The sequence below is a fragment of the Panthera leo genome, chromosome C1, assembly GCF_018350215.1.
Source record: "Panthera leo isolate Ple1 chromosome C1, P.leo_Ple1_pat1.1, whole genome shotgun sequence".
Classification (NCBI taxonomy): domain Eukaryota; kingdom Metazoa; phylum Chordata; class Mammalia; order Carnivora; family Felidae; genus Panthera; species Panthera leo.
This window is the reverse complement of record NC_056686.1, coordinates 220,208,574-220,234,297: the sequence shown is the minus strand read 5'-3', so window position 1 is coordinate 220,234,297 and position 25,724 is coordinate 220,208,574. Positions and strand designations below refer to the sequence as shown.

General features: G+C 53.8%; 1 protein-coding gene across 4 annotated transcripts in view; it reads left to right on the top strand.

Annotated features, from left to right (window-relative positions):
- The window catches only part of THAP4 (THAP domain containing 4), a 41,681-nt gene that overhangs the window by 4,287 nt on the left and 11,670 nt on the right, over positions 1 to 25,724 (top strand). For all 4 annotated transcript variants that reach the window (XM_042950850.1, XM_042950849.1, XM_042950851.1 and 1 more), the window contains exons 3-5: positions 20,648 to 20,807; positions 21,745 to 21,854; positions 22,641 to 22,744. In XM_042950850.1, coding sequence (XP_042806784.1) covers positions 20,648 to 20,807; positions 21,745 to 21,854; positions 22,641 to 22,744 — 374 coding nt within the window. The remainder of the gene's footprint in view (positions 1 to 20,647; positions 20,808 to 21,744; positions 21,855 to 22,640; positions 22,745 to 25,724) is intronic.

Below are 25,724 nucleotides of genomic sequence, written 5' to 3'. Positions count from 1 at the left end.
TCAACCTATAGGTACAGGCAGGTTGGATATAGATTTTGTGAGTTTCTCAGCTACGTTTCTACTTTTCACCCTGCCTTTCTACTTAGTACTTGTAAAAAACTGCTTTCTAGATATTCTCTACATTTTGAGTGTTACGTGTTTTACCTGTTAAGTATACATGGAAAACATTTTCCTACTTGTTCACGTGATCTGGATCAATATTTGTCTTCCTGGGTGTGACGAACACTTCTTTGGGAAGAGGCTCCCAACGTGACGGGCTGGGACGTCCTGGATCCCAGGGCAGCAGCCGCGCTCAATATGAAACCAAAGCAAGAAAACAGCCCCATCCTGTGCAAAGTGCACGCTGGGGGAGGGACAGCCCCAGCTGAGGGTCACCGACGTGCTTACTGGTGGAGGTAGACCCGCTCACTACTTTACGGTACCTTCTCCTCCTGGCCAGACTCCCAGGGGCCGTCACTGTTTCGGGTCTCTCCTTTGCTCCATTGAGCGAGGCCGCCTTGTTTCCGCTTCATTAATCCTCACTTTCTGCTTTCTCCACTGGTACTTGGTTTTCTTGGTTGTTCTGGCTCCTGGGGGGAAGAGGGTGTTTCCGGATGCCTGCAGGTGGAGGTGTGTCCGTCCCATTGGCCCGAGAGGATTTGTCTCTTGCAGCTCTCATCGCTGGTTGTTTCTAAATAGTTTCTAATTTCAGTCTGTGTTCCCTCTTTGAGTTATTTAGAAGGGCGTTGACATTTTTCAAGTTGGGGGAGGGGAGCTAATTTTGTTGTAGGTTTTTTTTTTTTTGGCGGTTTTAAATATTCCATTAATTTCTTTCTTTCAAAATGTGTGTTTTTAATTCCAGCGTAGCTGACATACAGGGTTGCACGAGTTTCAGGTGCACGGGGCAGTGGTTCCCTAGTCGTGTACTTTCTCCGCGCATCAGGACGAGTGTCCTGTCGATCCCCTCCCCGTTTCTCCCAGCCCTCAACCTCCTCCCCTTTTTTGTGATTATTTTTAAACTTTATTGCTTTAAGGTCGTATTTGGTTTTTGGCCCCTTTCAGGATTTCGTTGTGGCTTAATATGCAGCTTGTTGTCGTGACTGTTTCGCTGTGGTTTGAGAAGAATGTATCCTCCCCGCTTGTTGGTTCCATGGCTCTCTGTCTCACTGAGCCTCCGTCTGGCTTGTTAACAGGTCTGTGTCCTGACTCACCGAATCCCTTATCTCGGGGACAGAAGGGTGACGTGCCCATCCTTCCTGGGCGTCTCCTTGGTGCTGCCATGCGTCCCGCGGCCCTGTGTGAGACGTCCAAGTGGTCCTGACTGTTACCACCACGGAATGCCCCTTTCTGTCCCAATTTGAGTATTCTTTACCTGCTTACTTTTGAAAGCTTTTTATATTCCTCTATCTTTTAGCTATATTTTAACCCAATCTGAGAGTGTTTGCGTTTTTTTAATAAATTTTTTTAAACGTTTATTTATTTTTGAGAGAGAGGGAGAAAGAGTGCAAGTTGGGGAGCGGCAGAGAGCCACAGAATCTGGAGCTGTCAGCACAGAGCCTGACATGGGGCTCGAACCCACGAACCATGAGATCATGCCCTGAGCTGACTGAGCCACCCAGGCACCCTGTCTTTCCTGCCTTTAGAGTAATCCATTTATAATTGTGATTATCGATAAGTTGGAATCTGTGCCTGTTGTTTTGTGTTTTAATTTGTTAGGCTTTTTCGTTTCTTTTTCTGTGCTTCTGGTGGATGTCTCTCAGCTTTCGAAGCTAACTGTTGAAGCCCATCTTTCTGTGGTGCTTCGAGCTTGGGCCGCTGGGTTCCACAGCCCAGCGCCTCCACGCTTCTGTCCCGCCCCCCTCCCCCACCCGCCTGGACCGTGCGTGTCCTCTACTCCCGTACCCAGGTCTCCTCTGTCTAGGGGCCTAGGGGCCGTAATGAGGTGCAAGCACACGGTTGGTGGGTCGCTTCACTCGCCACCGTTTGTTGTTTGCTTCCTCTCCAGAAAGAGTTAATGGCATTTTTGTAAGTCCTACCCTCGTAAGGTTTTGAGAGGGGTTGAGTTTGAAATGCTGATGCCAGGAAACCATCCATTCTCTCAGAGTTGCCCGTGTGTGCGTGTGTGTGCGTGTGTGTGCGTGTGTGCGTGTGGTGTCAGGATGAGGTCAGGGGTATTTAAAGCCACGATTGAATGGGGTTTCCTGGAGAAGCTGTAGCTGGGGAAGGGGAAGGAGCCAGGCCCGGCCCGGGAGCCGGCTGTTTGCGGAGATGCGGCTGAAGAGGGCCAAAGAGGGCCCCGGAAAGGGAGAGTGAAAGAGGGAGCGTGGGGTCACGACAGCCCAGAGGGGAGATGAGGGTAAGCAGCTGGGCTGGGCCCAGCTCTGATCAGAGTGGGGAAAAGATGGCTGGGCTCAGCCACACGGGGTCACTGGTGACTGCGGTGTCCTTGGAGCGGTGGGAACGCTGCTGGGTCGGTCTAGGGCGGGTGAAAGGCAGCACTGGGGCACTTTAAGAGGGTTGGCCGTGAAGAAGTGGACTGTGGGCAGAAACCCCGGGGAACGTGGCTCTCGGGGAGACTTGTGTTTGTGACGTGGGGATCAGCAAGCAGGTGTCCGTGCTGCCTGTGGGTGGGATGGAGAGCAGGAGTCATGGGGGCCAGGAAGGAGAGTGCTGGGCCCTGGGGAGGTGCCCGCAGAGGGGGCTGGTGGACAGGGTGTCCCAGCGCCTCTGCCCGGTGCGCCCTGGGGGGTGGGGCCGGTCGCTGGTTGGCAGGGGAGGGGAGGGTGCGAGAGGTGTTGGGGGGCGGCAGTGGAGGGACAGCGGGCACCCTGGCTTCGTCTCCAAGGAGACGTGCCTGGAGCCCCCCGCTCAAAATGTCTTCTCTCTAAATGGTTTCCCTCCCAGGCTGTCACGAGTTTGTTGGTCAACGAAGGAAACTTCTTAGGGATTTTATGTCGAAGAGGCATACGCGTGTTTATTCCGCCCAATGTCTTTAGCCGGGCAAGCCCTTTATTTTTGGACAGATTACCTCCAGCGGGGTAGCTGGGCCAGGGGTCTGCAGGTTCTGGGTTCAGAGCCCTCCAGGAGGCGGGTGCTGATTGGCCTTCTCACAGGGTGTCCACAGGGAGGACTTTCTCCCTCCTCCGCCTGCCTCCCGCTGCTGTTTCTAGCCTCCAAGAGGACTTCTGTGAGCCTAGCTGTTCGTCCTTACCAGTTGGGAACTGACATCGATACATCGTTACCAGTCATCTTCCCCTGGAGGTTTACTGTCTTGTACTTGGATTTTTTTTTTTTTTTTTTTTTTTTTTTTTTTTTTTTCTAATTTTGAGAGAGAAAGCAGGAGTCAGGGAGGGGCAGAGAGACGGGAAGAGAGAGAGAATCCCAAACAGGTTCTGTACTGTCAGCACAGAGCCCGACACGGGGCCCGAACTCACAGACCATCAGATCGTGGCCCGAGTGGGCCCTGAGCCGCCCAGACACCCCTTGGATTTTGACAAGTGGGCGCCCGCGGTGATCCCGTGTGGTGCCGCGCAGAAGAGTCGCGTCCCTCAGCATCCCTGCTCTTCTCGTGGTCACCCCTTCCCTTCCCAGCCCTGGCACCACCGGCCTTCCTGGTGTTTCTGTAGTGTGGGTTTTTCCAGAGTGTTCCGTGGTTGGAGTACACGGATGCCGTGGAATCGCAGGCACAGCTTTTTCAGGGTGGCCTCCCTCCCTCGGTACGTGTGCTTCAGGCTCCTCTCTGTGGCTCGGTAGCGCATCGTCTCACCTTTTTTTTGCACTGACTTAGAATGTACACAACAAGGGCCGCCTGGTGGCTCAGTGGCTCGAGCGTTGGACCCCTGACTTAGGCTCAGGTCACGATGTCACAGCTGGGCTCCGCGCAGACCGCACAGAACCTGTTTGGGACTCTCTCTCTCCCTCTCTCTGCCCCTCACCTGCTTGTGCGCGCGCGCTCTCTCTCTCTCTCTCTCTCTCTCTCTCTCTCTCTCAAAGCAAATAAATCAACTTAAAAATGCATGTGTACATAGCAGTGATTTACCGCTTTTAGGTGTGGAGTTCAGGGTGTTAAACGCGTTCTCCTGGTCGTGCAGCCACCACCATCCATCCCCCAGAACTCACGTTAATCTGAAGCTTGACCCGTGTGAAAGCGTAACGGCCCCGTCTCCCCTCCCCGCCGTTCCGATGTCTGCTGTGTGATGTTGTCAGCTCCCAGCGCCTCCTGGAAGAGGAATCTGGCGTGTTGCACCGAACGTGACGCGGATACGTTGTGGCGTGTGGCAGAATTTGATGCCAGCGGAACCATCCCGTTGCCCTGCGCGGACGCACCGTATTTTGCTCATCCGTTCATCTGTCAGTAGACGTGGGTTGCTTCCACGTTTTCACTGTCGAGAGTGCTGCTGCTGTGAGCGAATCTCTCTTCGAGACCCTACTTCCAATTCTTTTCGGCATACTCCCAGAAGTGGAATCGCCAGATCACGGGGTATCTTGTGTTTAATTTTTTTGAGGCGCTCCAGTACTGTTTTCGGCACGGACTGTACCAGTGTGCATTCCCACCCACGGAGCAGGGGCTCCAGACTCTGCATTCTCGCCATCACTTGCTGTCTTCTGTTTTCTTGATTCCCGCCGTCCTAGGGCATGTGAGGTGGGCCCTCGTCGTGGCTCTCATCGGCATTTCCCTGGTGATCAGTGGTGATCAGTGATGAGCATCTTGTCATGTGCTCAGTGGCCACTTGTGTGTATCTTGGGAGAAGAGCCTCGTTTGCCCATTTTTGAGTCTGGTTGGTTGTCTTCCCACTGCTGAGTTTGAAGACTTCTCTGTACATTGGGGACCTCAATCTCTGATCAGAAGTATGATTTGCAAATATTTTCTCCTATTCTTTGGGGCACCGTTTTATTCTATGCGTAGTGCCCTTTGATGTACAATTTTATTTTCACGAAGTCATATTTGTCTGTCTCTTTCTTTTATCACATGTGCCTTTAGTGTCCTATCCAGGAAATCATTGCCAAGTCCACGGTCGTGAAGCTTTTGTGCTGTTTTCTTCTAAGAGTTTTACTGTTTTAAGTCTCACAGTTAGATCCTTGATCTACGTTGAGTGAGTTTTTTTTATGGTATAAGGATCCAACTTCATTCTTTTGCATGAGGACGTCCAGTTTTCCCAGCACCGTTTGTTGATAACGTTCTTTCTCCATTGAATGGTCGTGGCACCTTGTCAAAATCAGTTGACCATATACAAACAAGGGTTTGTTTCTGGATGCTCTACGTTGCATTGGTTTCTATGTCTGTTTTTATGCTAATACCACACTGTTTTTATTACTGTGGCTTCATAGTGAGTGCGGAAATCAGGAACTGATTCCTCCAGTTTTGTTCTTCTCCAGGATTGTTTTCCTCGCTGTTCTGGGTCCCTGAGATTCCGCGTCAATTCTGTCTACAGTGTCCTTGGGATGTCCATAGGGATTGCATTGAATCTGCAACTTTGTTTGAGTAATATCAACACTGTGACAGCATTAAGCCTCACATGAACAGAGGATGTGTGTCCATTTATCTCTGATTACATGGATGTCCAGTCCCAGCACTGTTTGTCAGGAAGACTCTTCTCCATACAGTTGTCTTCGCTCTTTTGTCGAAAATCAGATTCATGAATTTGTGTGAATCTTATTTTTTTGTAACGTTTATTTTTGAGAGAGTGACAGAGTGCGAGTGGGGGAGGGGCAGAGAGAGAGGGAGACACAGAATCCGAAGCAGGCTCCGGGCTCCGAGCTGTCGGCACAGAGTCTGACGCGGGGCTCAAACCCACGAACCGTGAGATCATGACCCGGGCCGAAGTCGGACGCTTAACCAACTGAACCACCCAGGCGCCCCTAATATTTATTTATTTAATTTCTACACCCAACATGGGACTTGAACTCACTACCCTGAGATCAAGAGTCACGTGCTCTTCTGACTGAGCCAGCCAGGCGCCCCTGTGTGTGAATCTGTCTCTGGACCCTGTTGTGTCACTTGATCTGTGTATCTGTTGTTCTGTCAGTCCCATGCTGTAGTGGTTACTGTAGCTTTTAGTGAGTCTTGAAACAGGACTGCGAGTTCTCCAGCTTTATTCTTTTCCATGAGTATTGTGTTGGCTGTTCTGGGTCTTTTGGCTTGAGAATCAGCTGGTCGATTTCCACAAAATAGCTTGCCGGGATTTTGATATTGGGATTGTGTTGAATCTATAGATCAATTTGGGAAGAGTTGACATCTTAACAATACGAGTCTTCCTGTGTATCAACGTGGAAAATCCACCTGTTTATTTAGATCTTTTATTTCTTTCATCAAAGTTTCATATTCCGGGTTTTTTGTGGGTTTTTGTTTTGTTTCTGCTGGTGTGTAGGAAAACAATTGACTTTTGCATGTTAACCTTGTATCCTGCAACCTTGCTGCTTACTAGTTCCTGGAGTTTTTTGTGAGTTCTCTGGGATCTTCTACATGGACAGTCATGTCATCTGCAAACACAGATGGTTGTTTTGTTTTTGTTTTGTTTTTTTTCTGTCCCAAACTGTATACCTTTTATTTCCTTTTTTTTATTACATCAAGTAGAACTTCCAGTGCAATGCTGACTGTGAGTGGTGCTGAGCTTAGTAGGAAAGCTTTTGCTTTCCCACCATTAAGTATGATGTTAGCTGTAGGGTCTTGTTAACGATGTTATTTATTATTCCTAATAATAATATTTGTTCCTAGATTATTGAATAGAACTTTTATCAGGAATGGGTGTTGGGTGTTATCATGGTGAATAACTCGTTTATTTATATTTTTGGATTCAGTTTACTAAATGCTTGTTAAAAATTTTTGTGTCTGTGTTCATGAGAGGTACCCATGTGTAGTTTCCTTTCTTGTGTGTCTTTGTCTGGTGTTGGTGTCAGGGTAGGGCTCACCTCACAGAATGAGTTAACACTCTGCTTCTACCTTCTGTAAGAGATTGTAGACAACTGGTATTAACTGTTTCCTGAATTCTGTGGTGGAATTCACTGATAAGCCCGTCTAGGCCTGGGGCTTTGTTTCAGAAGGTTATTAATCATTGATTCAGTTTCTTTGATGGATGTAGGCCTATTCAGATTATTAGTTCCCTTGGTGAATTTTGGCAGTATGTGTCTTTCCAGAAATGCATCCATTTCACCTGAGTTACCAAATCTGTGGGCATAGAGTTTTTCATAGTAACCCTGATTGACCTTTTCATGTTCAGAGGATTGGTGGTGATGGCCCCCTTTTATTTATAATATTGACATTTTATGTTTTCTCTTTCTATCTCTCTGTTCTTAGTTAACTGGGCTAGATGTTTATCCGTGTTATGGATCCTCTAAAAAACCTTCGATGTTGTTGATTTTATTGTTTGTTGTCTTTATTTTCCTGTTTTCAATTTCATCGGTGTCTCTTTTTTTTTCTGCTTGCTTTCAACTTAATTGTTCTTCTCTTCCTACTTTCCTAAGGTGAACACTTAGATTATCAATTTTAGATCTTTCTTCTTGTCTAATGTACTCAGTGCTATAAATTTCCCTCTAAAGATTGCTTTTACTGCACTGCACAAAATTTGATAAGGTATATTTTTCATTCTATTTACTTCGAATATTTTTTTCTTTCTCTTGAGGCCTCCTTCTTGACTCACCTGTTACTTAGAAGTGTCTTGTTTAATCTACAAATATTTGGGGATTTTTCAACTACACTGCTGTTACTGATTTCCAGTTTAATTCCATTGTGGTCTCAGAGCATACTTTGTATGATTTCTACTCTGTTAAATTTGTTAAGATATGTTTTATGGTCAAGAATGTGGTCTGTCTTGGTGAATGTTCCATGTGAGCTGGAGAAGATTAAGTGTTCTGCTGTTGTTGGATGAAGCAGCATCCTAACCTAACCTAACGCTAACCTGTTAGGGTTCTCCAGAGAAACAGAACCAGCAGGGTGTATACATACGCGTACATGACAGGAAATTTATCACAGGAATTGGCTCCCGTGGTTAAGAATGACAAAATTAGAGAACCAGGAAGGCTGAAGGCATAGTCTAGTCCCTGTCCAAAAGCCTGAGAATTGTTGGGGGATGGAGGGGTGGCGGGAGGGCGTGAGTCCTGGACCAGCACTGATGTCCCAGGACCACAGACCTCCCAGCTCTAACTGCAAAGTCACCTTTCCTCTGCCTTTTTGCTCTATTCAAGCCTTCAGTGCCCACCCACCTAGGGGAGGGCCCTCCACTTTACTCAGTTCACAGGCTCCTATCTTCCCTAAACACCCTCGGAGGCACACACACGAGTAATGTCTTACCAGCTTTCTGGGCATCTCTTAGCTGCATCAGACCGACATGTGACATTACCTATCTCGGTAGCGTACGGACGTCACTTACATCCAGCTGATTGATGCCGCCCTTGAGTTTGGCCAAGTCCTTCCTGATTTTCTGCTGCTGGATGTGTGCATTTCTGACAGAGGAGTGTCAAAGCCTCCAACTGTAACAGTGGATTTGTGTGTTTCCTGTTACAGATCTGTCCGTTTGTCTCGTGTGTTTGAATGCTCCCTTGTTAGGAACGTAGACATTAGGGATTATTATGTCGTCTTAGAGGATTGACTCCTTTGTTATTATGTAACGTTCGTCTTTGTGGCTGATAATTTTTCTGATCCTAACGTCTGTTTTGTTCTGAAGTTAGCATTGCTCCTCCAGCTTCCTGTTGATTTGTGTCAGCGGGATAGATGTTTCTCTGTCCCTTTCCTTCGGTCTATGTCTTTATACTTAAAGTGGGTTTCTTATGGACAACATATAGTTGGGTGTTTTCTAGTCTCCTGACTGTCTTCTCCCTCCCGTTCACATTTGAAGTGATAATTGCTGCAGTGAGGCTAAGCGCTCAAATTTGTGACTGCTTCCCGTTTCTGTTCTCCCCTTTTCCACCTTCTCTGGCCTTGATTGAGCATTTTGTGTGATTTCATTGTGTCCCTTTCTCAGCACACTGACTTGACTTCTCGCCGCACCTCTGTTCGTGGGGGCGCTGGGGTTTTCGCCCCACGTTTACAACTCAAGTACATCCACTTTCACACATTGCTGCGTCCCCGGTAGCGCAGGCGCCTGAGACCTGGGCGTCCCCGTCACCCCCGTGTCGTCCCTTATAAAACCGGTACTCCGTCTCACTTGTGCATGTGCTGGGCTCACTACCATTAATCTGAACACATTCATCTGTTGGGTGAATTAAGAAAAAGGAAAGATTTTATCTTTCACATATTCCTTCCCCAGTGCTCTTGTCTGTACAGACTCAGGTTTCCAACCTGTTTCATCGTTCTCCCTGAAGAACTACTATTTCTTATAGGGCATATCTACCAAGTTTTGTCCTCCAGTTTTGTTTGAAAAAGTTTTTGTCTTTAGTTCTTCTTTACTTTTTTTTAGTTTTCGTTTGTTTGTTTGTTTGTTTGTTTGTTTGTTTGTTTGTTGAGAGAGAGGGAGAGGGAGACAGAGTGTGAGCCGGGGAGGGGCAGAGAGAGAGGGAGACACAGAATCCCAAGCAGGCTCCAGGCTCTGAGCTATTGGCACAGAGCCCGACGTGGGGCTCAAACTCACGAACCTTGAGATCGTGACCTGAGCCGAAGTCGGACGCTTAACCAACTGAGCCATCCATGCACCCAGAAATCAGTGTTTTGTTTTTTTTATTTTTTTAATTTTTTAATGTTTATTTATTTTTTAGAGAGAAAAACAGAAAAGTCAGGGGAGGGGCAGAGAGAGAGGGAGACACAGAATCCGAAGCAGACTCCGGGCTCCGGGTTGTCAGCACAGAGGCTGATGGGGGGCTCAAACCCATAGACTGTGAGATCGTGACCCGAGCTAAAGTCGGACGCTTAACCTACTGAGGCACCCAGGCACCCCAGTTCTTGTTTACTTTTTTGAAGGACAGTTTCTTTTTCTTTTCTTTTTTTTTCTTCTTATGTTTTCATTTTATTCATTTCCAGAGAGAGTGCACGCACACACAAGTGGGGGAGGGGCAGTGAGAAGGACAGACAGAATCCCAAGCAGGCGCTGCGCCAGCAGCACAGAGCCCGATGTGGGGCTCGAACCCACGAACTGTGAGATCACGATCTGAGCCAAGATCAAGAGTCAGAGGCTCAACTGACTGAGCCCTCCAGGGGCCTTTTAAGTTTTCATTTTAATCCCAACTAACGTAGAGTGTTGTGTTTGAAGGACAGTGTCTCTGGGCATGGAATTCTACTCTTGTTGCCTGCACAAGATGCCCTCTGTGATTCTTCCCCATTTTGTTCTATAGGTAAGAGTCCTTTCCTCTGGCTTCTTTCAAGACTCTCCATCTTTGGTTTTTTGCAGTTTGAATATGAAATGCGCAGGTGTCGGTTTTTTTGGTATTTGTCGTGATTGGTGTCCTCTGAGCTTCCTGGGTCTGTGGTTTGGTGTCTGTCATTAATTTTGAAAACTTCTCAGCTACTACTTCATGTATTTCTTCTCCTTTCTCCCTCTGTCCTCTGGCTGTCATTGCCATGATGCATACACATATCTTTTGTAATTGTCCCCAACCCCCCAGTATTGTGTGCGTTCTGCTCTCTGCATCTCACTGTGGAACGTCTCTGCTGCCTGCCTTCGAGCTCGCTGGCTCTCTCCTGGACCCCAGGCACCCCAGGTTTCACCTGTCTCGCGCTGGTTTGGATGTGCAGCCTTTCCTTTGGACCCTTGTCAGCTTCCTCTCCATTTACAGAGCTCAGTTCATGCACGCCGTCTGCTCTTTCTGCTAGAACCTGAGCGGATGGATCATAGTTATTTTAAATTCCGAGTCTGAGGATTCCAGAACCTCTGCCTTATCGGAGTCAGGTTCCGATGTTGTCTCTTCAGACTGAATTTTTTCTTGCCTTTAGCATGGCTTATAATCGTTCTGAAAGGTGGACATGGTAATGGAACCTGAGCCGCCAAGCTGGCCTGCCTGGCAGGTGGGTTGTGTCTGATCTCTCCTGCATCAGGCTCAGATTCCTCTGCTGTCTTTACGCTTCGTCTCCACTGTTGTCCTGGGGCTTGTCTGCCGGACTCCCTCCCAGCCCCTGCACCTGCGGCTTTTTCTGCTCTGATCCCCTCACCTGCCGGAGCCCTGAGGAGGGCGTGGGGGAGGGGGACACTCTGCAGTCAGCTTTCTGTGGGGTTCCTCTTCTGTGGCCTGTGTTTCTGGGCTGTGACCTTCCCGTTCTTGTCCTCTTGGAGTGGGGGGCGGCGGGGGGGGAGGCCGTAGGAGCTCGTGGGGGAAGCCGTCCCCAGTAGAGTAAAGCTCAGGTGACATCTGCACTGCACAACAGCCCTTTCCTTTGGAGCATGCTCTGAGCTCCGGTCAGAACTTTCTCTCCCCTTCCAGTGCCGGAGAGAGACCAGGGGATTTTTTTTCCTTGGCTTCTCACAGTGAGAACTTGGTGGGTTCCTGGAAATGAGACCCGAGGGAGCGTGGGGCCCCCAGGAAACTGTCTCCTGCTCGTCTGCGTTCAGCTCCAGCCTCTTGCCCAGTTGTCATCCAGCGTCCCTGTCAGCTCACATCTGCCCCGGGTGAGCATGTCCCTTCAAGTTCTGGGAGACTGGGACCTCACTTCTGATGGGTCCAGGCAGCCACTGATTTTCAGTTCATTCCATGTTTTTCTTGTTGTAAAGACAGGAATTAGGGCTTCTAAGCTCTTTATGGGTCAGAGTTGAACCGTGAATCTCCCTCCTCTGTTATTTGGTTATTGTTAATATGTAGGAAAGCTACTAACTTTAAAAACAAACCATCTTATCAAAGTCACTTATTCTAATAGTTTTTCAGTTGAGGCTTTGGAGTTAACTAGGTAATCAACCATGATACTCGCAAATAATAACTACTTGGTCTCCTTTTGTGTCTTTCTGTATTTTACAGGAACGTTTGCCCTATTTCCTGTCCTTTCTTTTTTCCCTGTGCGCGAACACCTTTTCATCTGACGAGTAATAAAGTGAGGGCCTTGCCACCATCTCAAAAGAACAGCTTCCCCTGAGGCGCCGGGCAGGTGCGGTACGAGCGGTCACGGGGCCAGGACAGTGTCTGCTCCGCCGGGACGGCCAGCGCCAGCCAGGCGACGGCGGCCTGGGCCCTCTGTCTCTCGTGTTTGCAGCCGGTGTCGGAAACACTGCCGTCTGCTAACACAAAGCAGGGGGAGGGTGGGAGGCGCCAGGAAGGCGTCCGTCCCCAGCGAGCGTGTCTGCTTGTTTCCTGTCGCTGGGGTCCTGGGCCTGTCTGCTGACACCTTTGCCAGGAGAGACAGCAGTCTTGAGCACCCGTGTCAGAGCCAAGATGAGTGTCCACCGGCCCTCTAGGAGATAGATGCAAAGGGACGCATCAGGAGTTTCCAGGGTGACTTACAGAAACAGCTTTTGCCATGTGCCTGGCTCCGCCTGCTTCCCCGTTAAAGGGATGGGTTCCCTCCGTGGCCCCCGGGGGAGGCAGTGCAGGGCCGAGGCCCCACTCCTCACTCCCTGGCAGGTCCCACCTTCCTAAGCCCCGAAATGATCTCCTCCCAGATCCCAGTTTGGTCACCTCCGGGTGTCCTTGTCCTCTCCCGGCTGGAACTACACTTCCCAGAATGCACTCTTCGGCTTGGCACTCCCTTCCTGCCAAGCTGTTAGTAACCAGGTGCAAACGTTTCCGTCAGTTGGCAGAGAACAACCTTGAAGAACCTTGACGGTGTCTGGAGTTCAGAAAACTTAGTGATGGGTAAGCCTGCTTTTGCTGTCTTGGGCCAACAAACGAAAATTTAAATTTCTTGGAGAAGATTTAAATTTTTGTTTTTGCGTTTCGGTTGAGGTTTTAATAAAAGAAGAAAAAAATGAAACTAAAAGCCTGTCTGATTTACTTGAAGAGGTAGAAAGTGGCAAATAGGCTGAAATCCCTTACTTCTTATGCTCGTTTGTTTGACTTTCAAGTTTATCTTACTTTCATTTTTCTAATGAAGTATGATTTACATGGAGTGAAAGACACCAGTCTTAGGGATGTGGTTGGATGGATTTTGACATATTTCACGTAACTTGACATTTGGATCTTAGAATTTCCCTGTTGGTCGTCCCCTGCACCGCTTCATTGAAAACAGGAGGAGACACGGTGGCGGCAGGGCCGTGGGCAGGGGTGCAGGTGCCGAGGACCTGGCTCACCCCGTGCCGGGGGGCGGCGTCCGGGGGCACCAGACCTGGCAGGAGGCGTGGAATCCCCCTGCCCACCACCGGCGGGTTAGTGCCTGCCCCGTCATCCTTATTCAATTAAAATTCGTCACAGCCGAGAGCAAGTTGCCAGGAAGCCGGGAGAACTACGTTTGAAGAACCTAATTCAGAGCAGTTAGGTTCTCCGTGGCAGAATCCCACGCCTCCTGGGGCTGGAGGTTTGGTGGACGTGCGTGCTGGTCGTGGACCCTGGGCGAGGCGACCCAGAGTCTCCTGACATTGGCTTAATGGCACGCACCTTCCACGCAGGTTCTGACTTTTGCTGCTCAAAATGGTGTTTCTTTGAAGAGTCATTCCAGAAACTTCGCGTTGCCAAAGAAACACTGCTTCCTTCCGCTTGAATGTGGCGCGTCAGAGGGGCTTCTGCAGGTCCATCAGGCGAGTTCTGTGGGCCTCAGAAACCACTGGTGTCTGAGTGCATCTTGTCTCCCCAAGGGCTTGCTGAGCCTCCTGTACGGAGGCTCTGCGTGACCTACTGTGCACCCTCCCGCCGCTGCAAAGCCCACCGAACGGGTTTACACAGACTGGTTAGAGGCAGAAGTTAGACCCTCAGCTGTCTCTCCCACTTGCTCTCCTGAAGACACCCTCTCACCCCGGGTCCCAGTGCTGTGACCCTGCTGAGCCCACCCCTCTGGGGGTTTTGACCTGTCCTGGGGTGATGTCCACCCTTGGCCCCGATCCCCCTCCAGGCTGCCAGCCTGGGACACCGGCCCCTGCTGGGCTTTCCCCCTGACCCGCACCCGCCCACCCATCCCTGTTCTCCTCCACTCTTCCTGGCCCGCATCACCTCTGAAGCCCCCTTCCCATTTTGTGGTTCCGGCGATTCTGTCCTCCGGGCTTCCGGTATGAGTCCCCGCAGCCCACCTCCCTGGTCCCCACCCTGGGCAGGCTGTCCCTCTGTGTCACCTCACCCAGCCGTAGTCACCCACTCCAGCCCCTCCCCCCGGTCCCCTGTCCCCTGCCCGAGCCCCCACAGCACAGCACCTGCACTCTGGCCCGCAGTCGTCGTCACCAAGGAAAGAGGGAACGGGCCAGACCCGTGCTAGCAGACCACCTGGGGTGCTGCTGTCTTGTCCCAAGGCCCTGCATCAGCACCCCAGAGGTAGAGAGGGTGCAGTCCAGGGCTGCTGGGATGGGCCAGGCTCCGCCTGCATCTGCCTGCGTTAGCTGGGTGGGCGGTCGCAGTCCCCCGTCCCCCACCCTTCACAAGATCTCGGAGCACCTTTTCCACCTGTGTGCTGTTCCTGTCTTCTCTCCCCCCCTCCCGCTCCCTCCCCCCTCCCTCCCCCCCCCACTCCCTCTCCCCCTCCCCCCCCTTCTGGTGTCACTTTGTCAGAATTGCTTGTGCAGACACCTGTCTTGCCTACTGGCAAGTGAGGGCTGACGCAGAAAGCCCCCAGATCCTCTGAGGATCACCTTCAGTGGTTCCAGGGCCAGCACCTGCGGGGGGAGGAGGCCCAGCAGACCCCCGGGCCCCTGCAGGGGTGTTGGGAGGACGTCCATATGCCCGGGCCCTGACCACTGACTCACCAAACCACACCTCACGCTGTAAGCTGCAGTTGTCATTCAAATGCATCTTCAGAAATAGGGGTATTTTACCCCCAGGTCAGTAGTTCTAGATTTTCTTAAAATACCAAAACAATCTGCAAGAGAAGGCTGTCTCCCTGTGGGCAGCAGTCGGCCAGCACAGACCAGGGGCCCTGGGAGGCTAGGCTGCCCCCTGAAGTGCCAGCTGAGGTTGGAGTCACCTGGCCACTCATGAACCTGTGCTGTGGTGACAGTAAACAGGTCCTGGGAAGGCGTTCCCAGGCTCAGATTGTTTTTTTCTTTTCATGTTTGTTTGCTTTGTGGAAGTTTCACATCTGAATGTTTTCACTGAGGTACAGTTAATATAAGTAAAACAGCCCTGGGTGTCCCTCCGTGACTCCTATGTGATGCCATCACCCAGAGTCCCCGGATCTCCGTGCCCTCCTGCCCCAGTCCCCACCCCACACCCGTTTACCTATTCTAGAATTTCATGCAGATAGAAACGCAGATTACGTACATGGTCTCTTTTGTGGCATGACATTTTTGAGGGAAATCTGATCATGTTTTCATAGCCTTGCTGCGCTGTGGTCGGACGACATGGTGGGGACTCTCTTTACTTTCTGACCATTTACAAGGTCAGTTTTCGTGAGGCTTGGAGAGGAGATTCTGCAGTCCCGGGCGCGGAGCACAGCGTCGCTCGCTCAGAACTAGCTCTCTAGTCGTATGGAGTGAGCCCTCCGTGCCGTGCTGTTCTCTCGGACCCACACGAACCACGGTTCCTGCTGGTTTCTTCCTGTGAGCATCTGTGTGTCGTCAGTAGTTTCTGCTTTGTCACGGCTGCTGCTGGTCGCCTGCGTCTTCCTGACCGCGGGGTCTTCGCCGGGACCGGGACCCTGAGCGCTCTGGAGAGCCGTGCTCTGTCTGTTCTAACGCATCTTGGGTGGAAGTTCATGTTCCCTCACCACGGGAGCACGATGCTAGCTTTCCCTTGGGCCCACCTTTGCCTGGCTCTGAAATGCCTTTCTGAGTGATTCTGTCTGGTGAATCTCTCCTTTGCAGCAAGAGTTGAAGGTCTTGCTCTGTGATCCAGTGTGAAAAGCTTTTCCTTTTCATAGGTGAGTTCCGGTACGTGTGGCTTTAGCTCTGCCTTATTTTTTATATTGTACCATGGCGTATGTTTTTAGAGTAAAACCTTCCCCACTTGGTCTGTGCTTGGCTTGCCCGCCTCCGTGACGTCGCCACTCGGGGGCAGACCTCGGGCATGGTCAGGGCGGCCACCACCTGGGACCAGTTCTCCTGGGGAACGCTTCCATGACTTTCTGGGAATCCCTTTGCTGTCACTTCCCTGTGGCTGCCTGGCGAAGGCTGTCCTTTGGTGGTGTCCTCAGAATTCGCTGTAGCGGAGATCCCTGAGTGTTAGTGTAGAGACCGTCCATCACGGCGCCGTCCAACAGGAGCACAGCGTGAGCTCGGACGTGGTTTGAAATTGTCCTGTAGCAACACTAAGAAGGTAAAGAGAGGGCCGCCTGGCTGGCTCAGTCAGTGAGCGTACGACTCTTGATCTCAGGGTTGGGAGTTCAAGCCCCACGTTTGGCCTGGAACCTGCTTAAAAATAAAAAGGTAAAGAGAAACAGGTGAAGCGAACTTTAATGCTGTATTTTATTTAACCCAATATTACCTGAAACGTTACTTCGATACATAACCATCGGAACCTAAAAGTTACTGAGATGTCTGAAGTCCTTTTTGTGCTGAGTTTTTGAAATCCGTGTGTGTCTTAGCCTTAAAGCACATCTCAGTGGACCAGCGCCTCCAGATGTCCACGTGGGGCCGTGAGCGGCTGTGTCAGACACACCTGTGGCAGCTACCAAATCCGTGACGCTCACTCTCCCCGTGCATCTTGTAAGCGTGGCACTAGCATCTGCCGGACGCTGCCGCGGAGGAACCGTGGGTCCGCTCTGGGCCTCTGCGGGCTCGCCTGTTGTCACGTTTCATATGAGTGGAATCAGGGTGCGTGGTCTTTTTCTTGGTTCATCCACGTGGTAGCATTAGTCAGTGCTTCAGTCCTTTTAAGTTTATTTACGAGAGAGAGAGCACGCACGCGCAGGAGGGGGCAAAGGGAGGGATGGAGGGAGGGAGAGAGAGAGAGAGAGTGTGATTGATTGATTGATTCCCAAGCAGGCCCTGTGCTGTCACTGCAGAGCCCGACGTGGGGCTCTGTCCCACGAATCATGAGATCATGACCTGAGCTGAAATCAAGAGTCAGACGCTTAACGGACTGAGCCCCCAGGTGCCCTCTTCGTTCGTTTTTATGACGGATACTGTTCCTCCGTCTGGCTGTGCCACGTCGTGCTCACCCACTCGTCGGCCAGAAGCCGCGGGGAGGTTTCCGCATCCAGCAGCTGTGAACAGCAGCCACGTGGACGCGTGTCGTCCTCTCACAGGAGGACACCCAGCCGTGGGACTCGCGCGCGGCCCAGGTCCCCCCTCCCCTCTCCCCCTCCCCCCCCCCCCCCCCCCGCCATAGCCTCTCCCCCCTCCCCCACCCTCTCCCTGCACCTGTCTTTGCACAGGCTGCATGTTGCACACGCCCCCAGCCCAAGTCTCCAAACCTCTTGACTTTGTTTTCGTTTTACTCTTCTCATTGTCCTCTGTAGCGCGTGTCTGCCGTGAGTGCCATGCTGTCCTCGTCCACCTCCACTCCCAGCTTCTTGATGCGTCTCTCCCGACTTCTTTCTGCTGGAGTTTCACCTCTCCTGCTCTCCTGCCGCTTCTCTCCCACATTCTTGCATTTCTTCCTGGAGGTGGTTGCTTCACCGTGCACAGAGCCGTGTGCACAGAGTGGGCACGCAGAGCCGTGTGTACAGACCCATGTGCGCAGACCCGTGGGGGCAGAGCCGTGTGCACAGAGCAGGCACAGAGCCATATGCACAGACCCATATGCACAGACCCGTGGGCCAGAGCCGTGTGCACAGACTGGGTACAGACCCGTGCGTGCAGACTTGTGTGCAGAGCCTACACTCACGGCCTCCTCTGGGCCCTGGTGGGGGTCAGTGCTACTTCAGTCTTCGGGCTCCAGGCCCCACGTCCACTCTCAGGCTCCCGCGGTTGGCACAGTCTGACGGGAATGCAGGGTGCTCATGAAGCAGGGGGGCAGGGGGTCCTGTGTCCCTGAAGGTCAGTGGCACCCGCCAGGGGCCCGGCTCCTTTCCTGCTGTTTGTGAACACGGGCAGGGTCCCAGGGCCACCCCAGCCCCCACACAGCCCTCCTGCGCATTTTGGTGGCCATGGGTTGTGTCTGTGACCTGACTTCCCTGAGAGCCAAGGCCAGGGAAAGCGTTTTCAATTATCTCTGTTGTCGTTTTTTATTCCTTTCTGAAAGAGGTGATAATGCTCACCTACCAACCCTGTTCCCTCAGAGAGATCCCCAGAGAGATTTTGAGGCAAGAAAGAGCATAACCCGGCTCTCTCTGTCTGTCCGTCTGTCTCTCCCCATCTCTGGGTCCTTCCCTGTCTCTCTGTCTGTCCGTCTGTCTCCCTCCATCTCTGGGTCCTTCCCTGTCTGTCTCTATGTCTGTGTCTGTCTGTCTCTGTCTCCCCCACGTCTCTGGGTCCTTCCCGATCTGTCTCTGTGTCTGTCCTTCTGTCTTCCCCCGTCTCTGGGTCCTTCCCTGTCTGTCTCTATGTCTGTGTCTGTCCGTCTGTCTCCCTCCGTCTCTGGGTCCTTCCCTGTCTGTCTCTATGTCTGTGTCTGTCTGTCTGTCTCTCCCCCGTCTCTGGGTCCTTCCCTGTCTCTGTGTCTGTCCGTCTGTCTCCCTCCGTCTCTGGGTCCTTTCCTGTCTGTCTCTCTATGTCTGTCCGTCTGCCTCCCTCCGTCTCTGGGTCCTTCCCTGTCTGTCTCTATGTCTGTGTCTGTCCGTCTGTCTCCCTCCGTCTCTGGGTCCTTCCCTGTCTCTATGTCTGTGTCTGTCTGTCTGTCTCTCCCCCGTCTCTGGGTCCTTCCCTGTCTCTGTGTCTGTCCGTCTGTCTCCCTCCGTCTCTGGGTCCTTTCCTGTCTGTCTCTCTATGTCTGTCCTTCTGTCTTCCCCCGTCTCTGGGTCCTTCCCTGTCTGTCTCTATGTCTGTGTCTGTCCGTCTGTCTCCCTCCGTCTCTGGGTCCTTCCCTGTCTGTCTCTATGTCTGTGTCTGTCTGTCTGTCTGTCTGTCTCTCCCCCGTCTCTGGGTCCTTCCCTGTCTCTGTGTCTGTCCGTCTGCCTCCCTCCGTCTCTGGGTCCTTCCCTGTCTGTCTCTATGTCTGTGTCTGTCTGTCTGTCTGTCTCTCCCCCGTCTCTGGGTCCTTCCCTGTCTCTGTGTCTGTCCGTCTGTCTCCCTCCGTCTCTGGGTCCTTCCCTGTCTGTCTCTATGTCTGTGTCTGTCTGTCTGTCTGTCTCCCCCACGTCTCTGGGTCCTTCCCGATCTGTCTCTGTGTCTGTCCTTCTGTCTCCCTCCGTCTCTGGGTCCTTCCCTGTCTCTATGTCTGTCCATCTGCCTCCCTCCGCCTCTGGGTCCTTTCCGGTCTGTCTCTCTATGTCTGTCCGTCTGCCTCCCTCCTTCTCTGGGTCCTTCCCTGTCTGTCTCCCTCCCCCTCATCCCAGGCCCACGGGGCCTGGCTGCAGTTCCACCACCGCCACCCTAGGCTATGTGCCCAGGGGAAGGGCCATGCTCACCAGCCCAGGCGGGCACTGCTCTCAGAGGGGACTGGACCAGCAGGTGGTGCCTGGACAGCGGCTCCAAGTGCTGCCCTGGATGCGACACAGGGTCCGCTGGACAGAGAGCCTCTCAGAGGCTGTGGCTGGCTGGCTGGCTGGCTGGCTGAAAAACAGCGATTTCTGTTTATTCTGAGAACCGCAGGCCCAAACCATCCGAGCTTTGCTCTCCCCTTGTCTCCCTGATGCCTTGAACCTCGGGCGCTGCTCGCCAGCCCTGCATCCCAGACATCAGTGCGTGCAGCTGGCTCTCCCTGCAGGGCACCCCTGGGATCTGGCCCTTTCCACCGGCGACACGGGGCCCAGGCCGCCCTCTTCCGCCACCAGGCACGGCTGCCCCCGCGTCTCCCACTCAGACGTCCCCAGGGTCCTCCAGGATCTGGCCCGGCTGGCCCTGAGGAAGCCTCCGTGTCCCGGAGCGGCCACAGGCCCACTCCCACCGCGGCCTCTGCACGCATCTCAGGGAACCGTCCTCCGCCCTCGAAGTTTCAAGCTCAAATGCCACACCCCCCCACCCCCTTTCGGCTTGTCGCCTCTTTCGCCACACACTCAGCATCCTTTTCTTATTTCTTGGTGGACTGCTCTCTTCCCTCGGTGGGACACCGGTGTCCCCGTGGGCAGGGTGTTTGTCTGCTCTGTCCCACTCCAGACCTTTGACTATGAAGCTTTTATTCCTGGTCTCCACCATAGGTGGTAGCCGAAGTCCCGACTTCACTTTTCTCTTGTCGTCTAACTACGAAAGTCTTATGGCCATGCTCACCCCCAGCTGTCCACAGGCCATCTGCAGAGGCCGGGAGGAGCCGGCCAGCTGGGGGAAGGAGCGGGTTTCCCCCCCAACCCCTCCCCGGCCACCTGCGTCTGCCTGGGCGGGCTCCCACGGTGGAGGGGCGACCCGCCGTTTTCCACCCACAGCTGTTCCCACTTCTTGCCGCCAGCCTGGCGCAGGGCAGCCCTCCTCCGCGGGTCCTGTCTTCCTTGGACTTGGCCTCGGCCCCGCCCACCTCCAGGCCCTCTTGCCGTCTCCCCCGTGTGGGAGCTGCATCTGACAAGATGACATTTGCTGACTGTCTCTCCCCGGCTCGACGGCCGGCTGGTGCGCGTTCACGGAGGCACCAGCTCTGCTGTCCGCACGAGGGCGTGCTCCCTCGCCGAGCGTGGACACGGAGCCCACTGACCGCCTCTTCCCTCTGTCCTCAGAGCCCCCCACGATGAACCCGGTGGTGGAGCCGCTGTCCTGGATGCTGGGCACCTGGCTGTCCGACCCGCCGGGAGCCGGCACCTTCCCGACGCTGCAGCCCTTCCGGTACCTGGAGGAGGTGTACATCTCCCACGTGGGCCAGCCCGTGCTGAACTTCTCGTAAGTGTGCCCCCGACCGCGTGCGAGAGCAGGTCCGGGCCGGGGACGGAGCGGCGGGCGCCGGGTGGGAAGACACAAAGGAACTTGGTTGTATTTCGGAGACGCGCCCTCTTCCTGCCCCGAATCTGGTCGCACAGTGGGTAACGAGGTGCTTCCTGGTGGTCGCGTTTCTGAAGACGCGCGGCCGACCACAAAGCCTCGGGCGTGTTGATGCAAACACACCATCAGTGGTGCCGGCACTCGGTTAAGTTCCCAGTGTCTGCCGCGGTCCTGTATGGAGACCAGCCACCCCCGTGTCACTGAGAATAAAATGACGAACATGCCTTTCCCGGAACTCCCCCCTGAGCCGAGCCGTGTGAGGTCTCAGAGAAGCGGTTGGTATCGTGGTTCTCAGATTCGTGCCACACAGCCAAGCGCACGGCCTTTGAGGTCCTCTGTCAGCACCCTGACTTCGTGCCTGCTGTGTCTTACGTGGGGGTTGGTGGGACCCCCGAGCACGATAATAGCTCCCAAGAGGCAAAGCCTGGGGTGAGGGCGGGATTCGACTGTGCTCGTGGGGCGCGTGGGACTGAAAAGCACGGAGGAGCCTTGCGGGAGGCGCGTGCCTAAACTATGGAGACCGAGTTTCTGTCGTCAAGGTCACTGTCAGTCGTGATGGTCGGGAAGACGGGGACACAGACGAGAGCGAGGGCGGGTGGCACCTAGAGGAGCGGCTTCTGGGTCGGAGACAGAAAGTCCCGACGTACCTGGCAGCCGGGCCACACACGTGGCCTCTCGTGTCTCTTGGGCCGTGTCTTTTATGTGTCTCTGCATTTTCCACGTGAACGAGAAGCATTTGGTGGGTGGGGGCTTCGTACAGTGAGACGGGCACGTGCACGCAGCCCGGCCCTGTCTCGGGGGAATCCGCTACCTGGGCCTTCACCCTCCTGCCCGCTAGGTTCAACGCCTTCCACCCGGACACGCACAAGCCCATGCACAGGGAGTGTGGCTTCATCCGCCTCAAGCCCGACACCAACAAGGTGGCCTTCGTCAGCGCCCAGAACACAGGTACTGTCCCTGGACGGCCCGCCCCCTGCCTGCGTGCCAGCAGAGGGGTGGCCAGCGCCAGAGGTGGCATCTGCGTCCCGCCTGCCACTCTGCAAGTGACCTCTGGGAAGCATCAGGCCTTCGGACAGGCCCAGTGGGGCTGGCGGGAGGGAGCTGGTGGCAGGGGCTGCGGGTCCCCTTTTCCCCTGAGCTGCACACGGGTGTTTCCCGTAGGCTGGGGCTGCGTGGAGGGAACCAGACCAGGAGGCCCACACGTGGCCCGAGGTTCTCTGGAAGTCCGCACTGCCCCCAGTGCCAGGCCACCCTAAGATAGCTCACAGGGTTGATTAATTGGAAATTACTCGAACCACACCTGCTTGACCTTTAACCTTGCTCACTGGTCCAAGTGAGGCTCACTTCCTAGAAGCAGGTGGACAGAACCAGCCCGACTTGGGGTGGGCCTGCCCAAGGCAGTAGTGAGCTGGAGGTCGAGGGGGCAGCAAACGGCCGGGAGGGGGATGCCTCCTGGCCTTTTTCATGGGGCCCAGGGCAGGGCCAGGGTCAGGGCACCCCCTGAGAGAATGACCCTCCACAGACCCCCCCCCCCCCCCCCCCCCCCAGCTATAAGAGGACCCGTGAGTCTTTCCCCCTCGACGCCTGGGAGTCTCTGTGCTGGCCAGGGGGACAGGTCGTTGCCTCGATGGCTTCAAAGTTCAGACCTGTCGAAGCCTGGGGTGCAAAGGCCGGTGGTGGGAGCAGCGGCCTAGGAAGCCGCGGGCGGGACACTGAGGACTGGCGGTCCCGCAGGCATCGTGGAGGTGGAGGAGGGCGAGGTGAACGGGCAGGAGCTATGCATCACGTCCCACTCCGTCGCCAGGATCTCCTTCGCCAAGGAGCCCCACGTGGAGCAGGTGAGTCCACACCGCAGTCCCCTCACGGGTGCCCTCGCCACCGTCACGCACTCGGGCCAGGGTCACGGCCCATCCCTCGGCCTGAAGTCTGCCTTTCTGCTTGACCGAGCCTGTCTGCCCGTGCTTTCTCGTGCCCGCATGGGGGTGTGCCACCATTCAGACACCTGGTCCCTGGCCAGCGGGCGGGGGCCTCGGGTTTGCCGTTTTTCTGGCACACACGTCCTTCTGCGTTTGTGCTGTCCGCTTCTGCGAGATTTCTCCCGATTGAATTGCTGGGTCAAAGGCACATTTTAAATCGTGACAGATTCCGTTAAAGTGCTTTTCTTGACCGCCGCGTTCCCACCAGCGTTGCGTGAGGGCACCTGGCTCGCTGCTCCTTCATCAGCGCTGCTCGCAGACTTACTGGCCCTCGCAAGCCTGACGGATCGAAGACGGCATCTCGGCCATGTTTACGTCGAACTCGTGGATGCAGCGAGCGTCCCCACGTCTCCTCTCCTACTTGACGTTCGCGGTCCTTGCCTGTGTTGTGTGCGTTGTCACTTACGGGCGCTTTCTGTGTGCGTGGCTGGTACCCCCGTGTCTGCTGCTTATGTGACACAGTCCCCGTTTGGTGGCACGTGGTAGTTTGGTTTGTGCCGTGCTCCACCACCCGTTGTGAGCTTTCCTGTCGCTCCCTCCAGGGGTCTTTCCCTCCATGGCGTCTGGATTTGGGTTCTGGCTCTGGGAGGTGTTTCTGCTCAGATGACCAGAGTATCCAAGCATCCCTCCCTTCCCCACACTCTTGTAGCTTTTCACACTCAGACCCCAGTCCGTCCCAGATTTGTTTTCCCGTGATGCCGTGTACAGACCCGTGGTGACCAGTGCCCCACAGACCTGAAGTGTCCTGCCTGGCTCGGGCCCATCCCACAGATGGGAGAGGAAGTGTCCGTCTGTCTGTCTGCCTCCTCACTGATAGTAATTTAAAATTGTTCAATAACGTAGGTTCCCGATACTCCTTTCTCTAAATTTCCTTGGTGAATTCTTCAGCACTTCCTCTTCTGCATGAGCCGTATGTGCTGGGCTGCACAAGTGCACGAATGAATCCGGGGAGAAGCGGCCTCCTCGTCTGCAGCAGCACACAGCGGCTCGGGGCTGTGTTGCCATGGTTTCAGGTCTAGTTTGCGCTCTTTCGGGGGCACCAAGTTTCTTTCTTTATAATCTTGTGTAGTTATGTAGGTGTTGGACGTTTCATGGCAGGTGACGTCGTGGTCCTCTCTAGCGTTCGTGGCTGTACCGACGGCATGTGGCTTCGCCTTCTGATTGCTGTTGGTGGTGGGAGGGCTCTGGTTTCTGTCCACCTGTGCTGAACTGGGACGTGTCTGTCACATCTGACAGCTGGTTCTTGGGCACAACCCTGACCGAGCAGAGACGTGTGTTGGCGCTCACCCCGTGAGGGGCTCGCGGGCTGGTCGGGTAAGGACATCCTGTTTCTACTGTGTTTTTACTATGGTAAGAATTATATTCAGGAAGGGGTTTTGAGTTTCATCAAATGCATTTGCAGCCTCTTTTGGGAGGATTCTGTGTTTTTTCTCATTGAAGTTCTTGACGCAGTGAATCAGAATAATAACTTCTAAGTGTTGAGGCGTGCCTGCTTTTTGAGGGTAGCTCCTACTTGCATGATTTTCAGGAATTATTATCCATTTGGGTATCAGTTTTTCACAGAGTGAGCTGGGAGCTTTTTAGTGGTTTCCATTCCCTGACAAGGAGGGAGCCCCGTGGAAATTGCCTGTTCCTGGTGGGTGTCCAGGGGACAGCATCTGGGCCCAGCCTGGGCGGCCCCTGCTTCCCTCCCTGCTTGCCCGACCCTCTCCCTCGTTGCTCCGTTGGCAGCCTCCCCTCACGGTTCCCGGGAAAGGTGCCCTTTCTTCTAGGTTTTCAAGTTTGAGGAAGAAGTGACACGTACTGGTCTCTCTCTGCCATTCTGTGTCCACCTTACATCTCTGATCTTTTGCGTATGACCGTTGTCTCTTTTTCTTGCTGGTACTTGCCAGAGGTTACTTATTTTATCGGGGTTTTGTGGAGGTGGGGGGAGCTTTATTTTTGCTGGAGAACTGACTTTGGGCTTTAGGAAACAGAGGAGCCCCTCTCTGCAGGACAGAGGAGGTGAGGTGAAGCCTGTGGGGGCAGGGCCAGAGGAAGGCTCAGCCCCGCAGAGTGACCCGGCCGACCGAAGGCTGGTGGGTGCCTGGGTTGGCCTCCCCGCTGGCTCGACATGGACAGAACCTGGAAGTGAGAAGCTCACACGTGGGGCCAGAAGAAGGGAGGGGGGCGGGGACTGGAAGTGTGTGTCTGTCCTCCCAGCAGCTGGCAGGCAGAACGCCTGGCTTCTGCAGACCCCTGGGAGTGGCAGGTGTCGGGACAGGTCCCTGCCTGTCTGCCACTGAAGCCCAACCCCGTCCTCACCCTTCTCTGTTACTTGCCATCTGTGTTTGGTCGTTCAGGACTCCACACTGTCCACACGGCTCTGAGACAGCGGGTCCAGCCCCTGCCCCCATCTGACACTGAGGATCAGAGAGGCCCTGCCTTCCAGAAACTCCCCGCGTCCTGAGGTGCCGACTTGTGCGGTCAGGCTGCTCTGACGGCCAGTGAGGCTGAGCAGTGTCCATCCCTGCCTGCTTGGTCCCTCCTCTTGGGAAGTCCTGACCCGGCCCTCTGACCCGCGTCCGCTGTGTCTGTCCCGCCGGCTTCGTCCCCATATAATTTGGATATAAGCTCCTTGTCAGTTACTTGTGGTGCCAGTATCCAGTCCTGTCTGTATCACTTCCTTCTCTTACTAAACTTTAATTATATGTGGTTCAGTTTCCCAGGCTCTCCTTTCTGGATAGGTTTTGGTGTTTCCTAATTAACCAGTCTTCCCTGAACACAGGTCAGAAAATACGTATTCTATGTATTTTTTTCCGGAAGCATTACAGCTTGACTTAAAACCTCCCCTTCAGCTCAT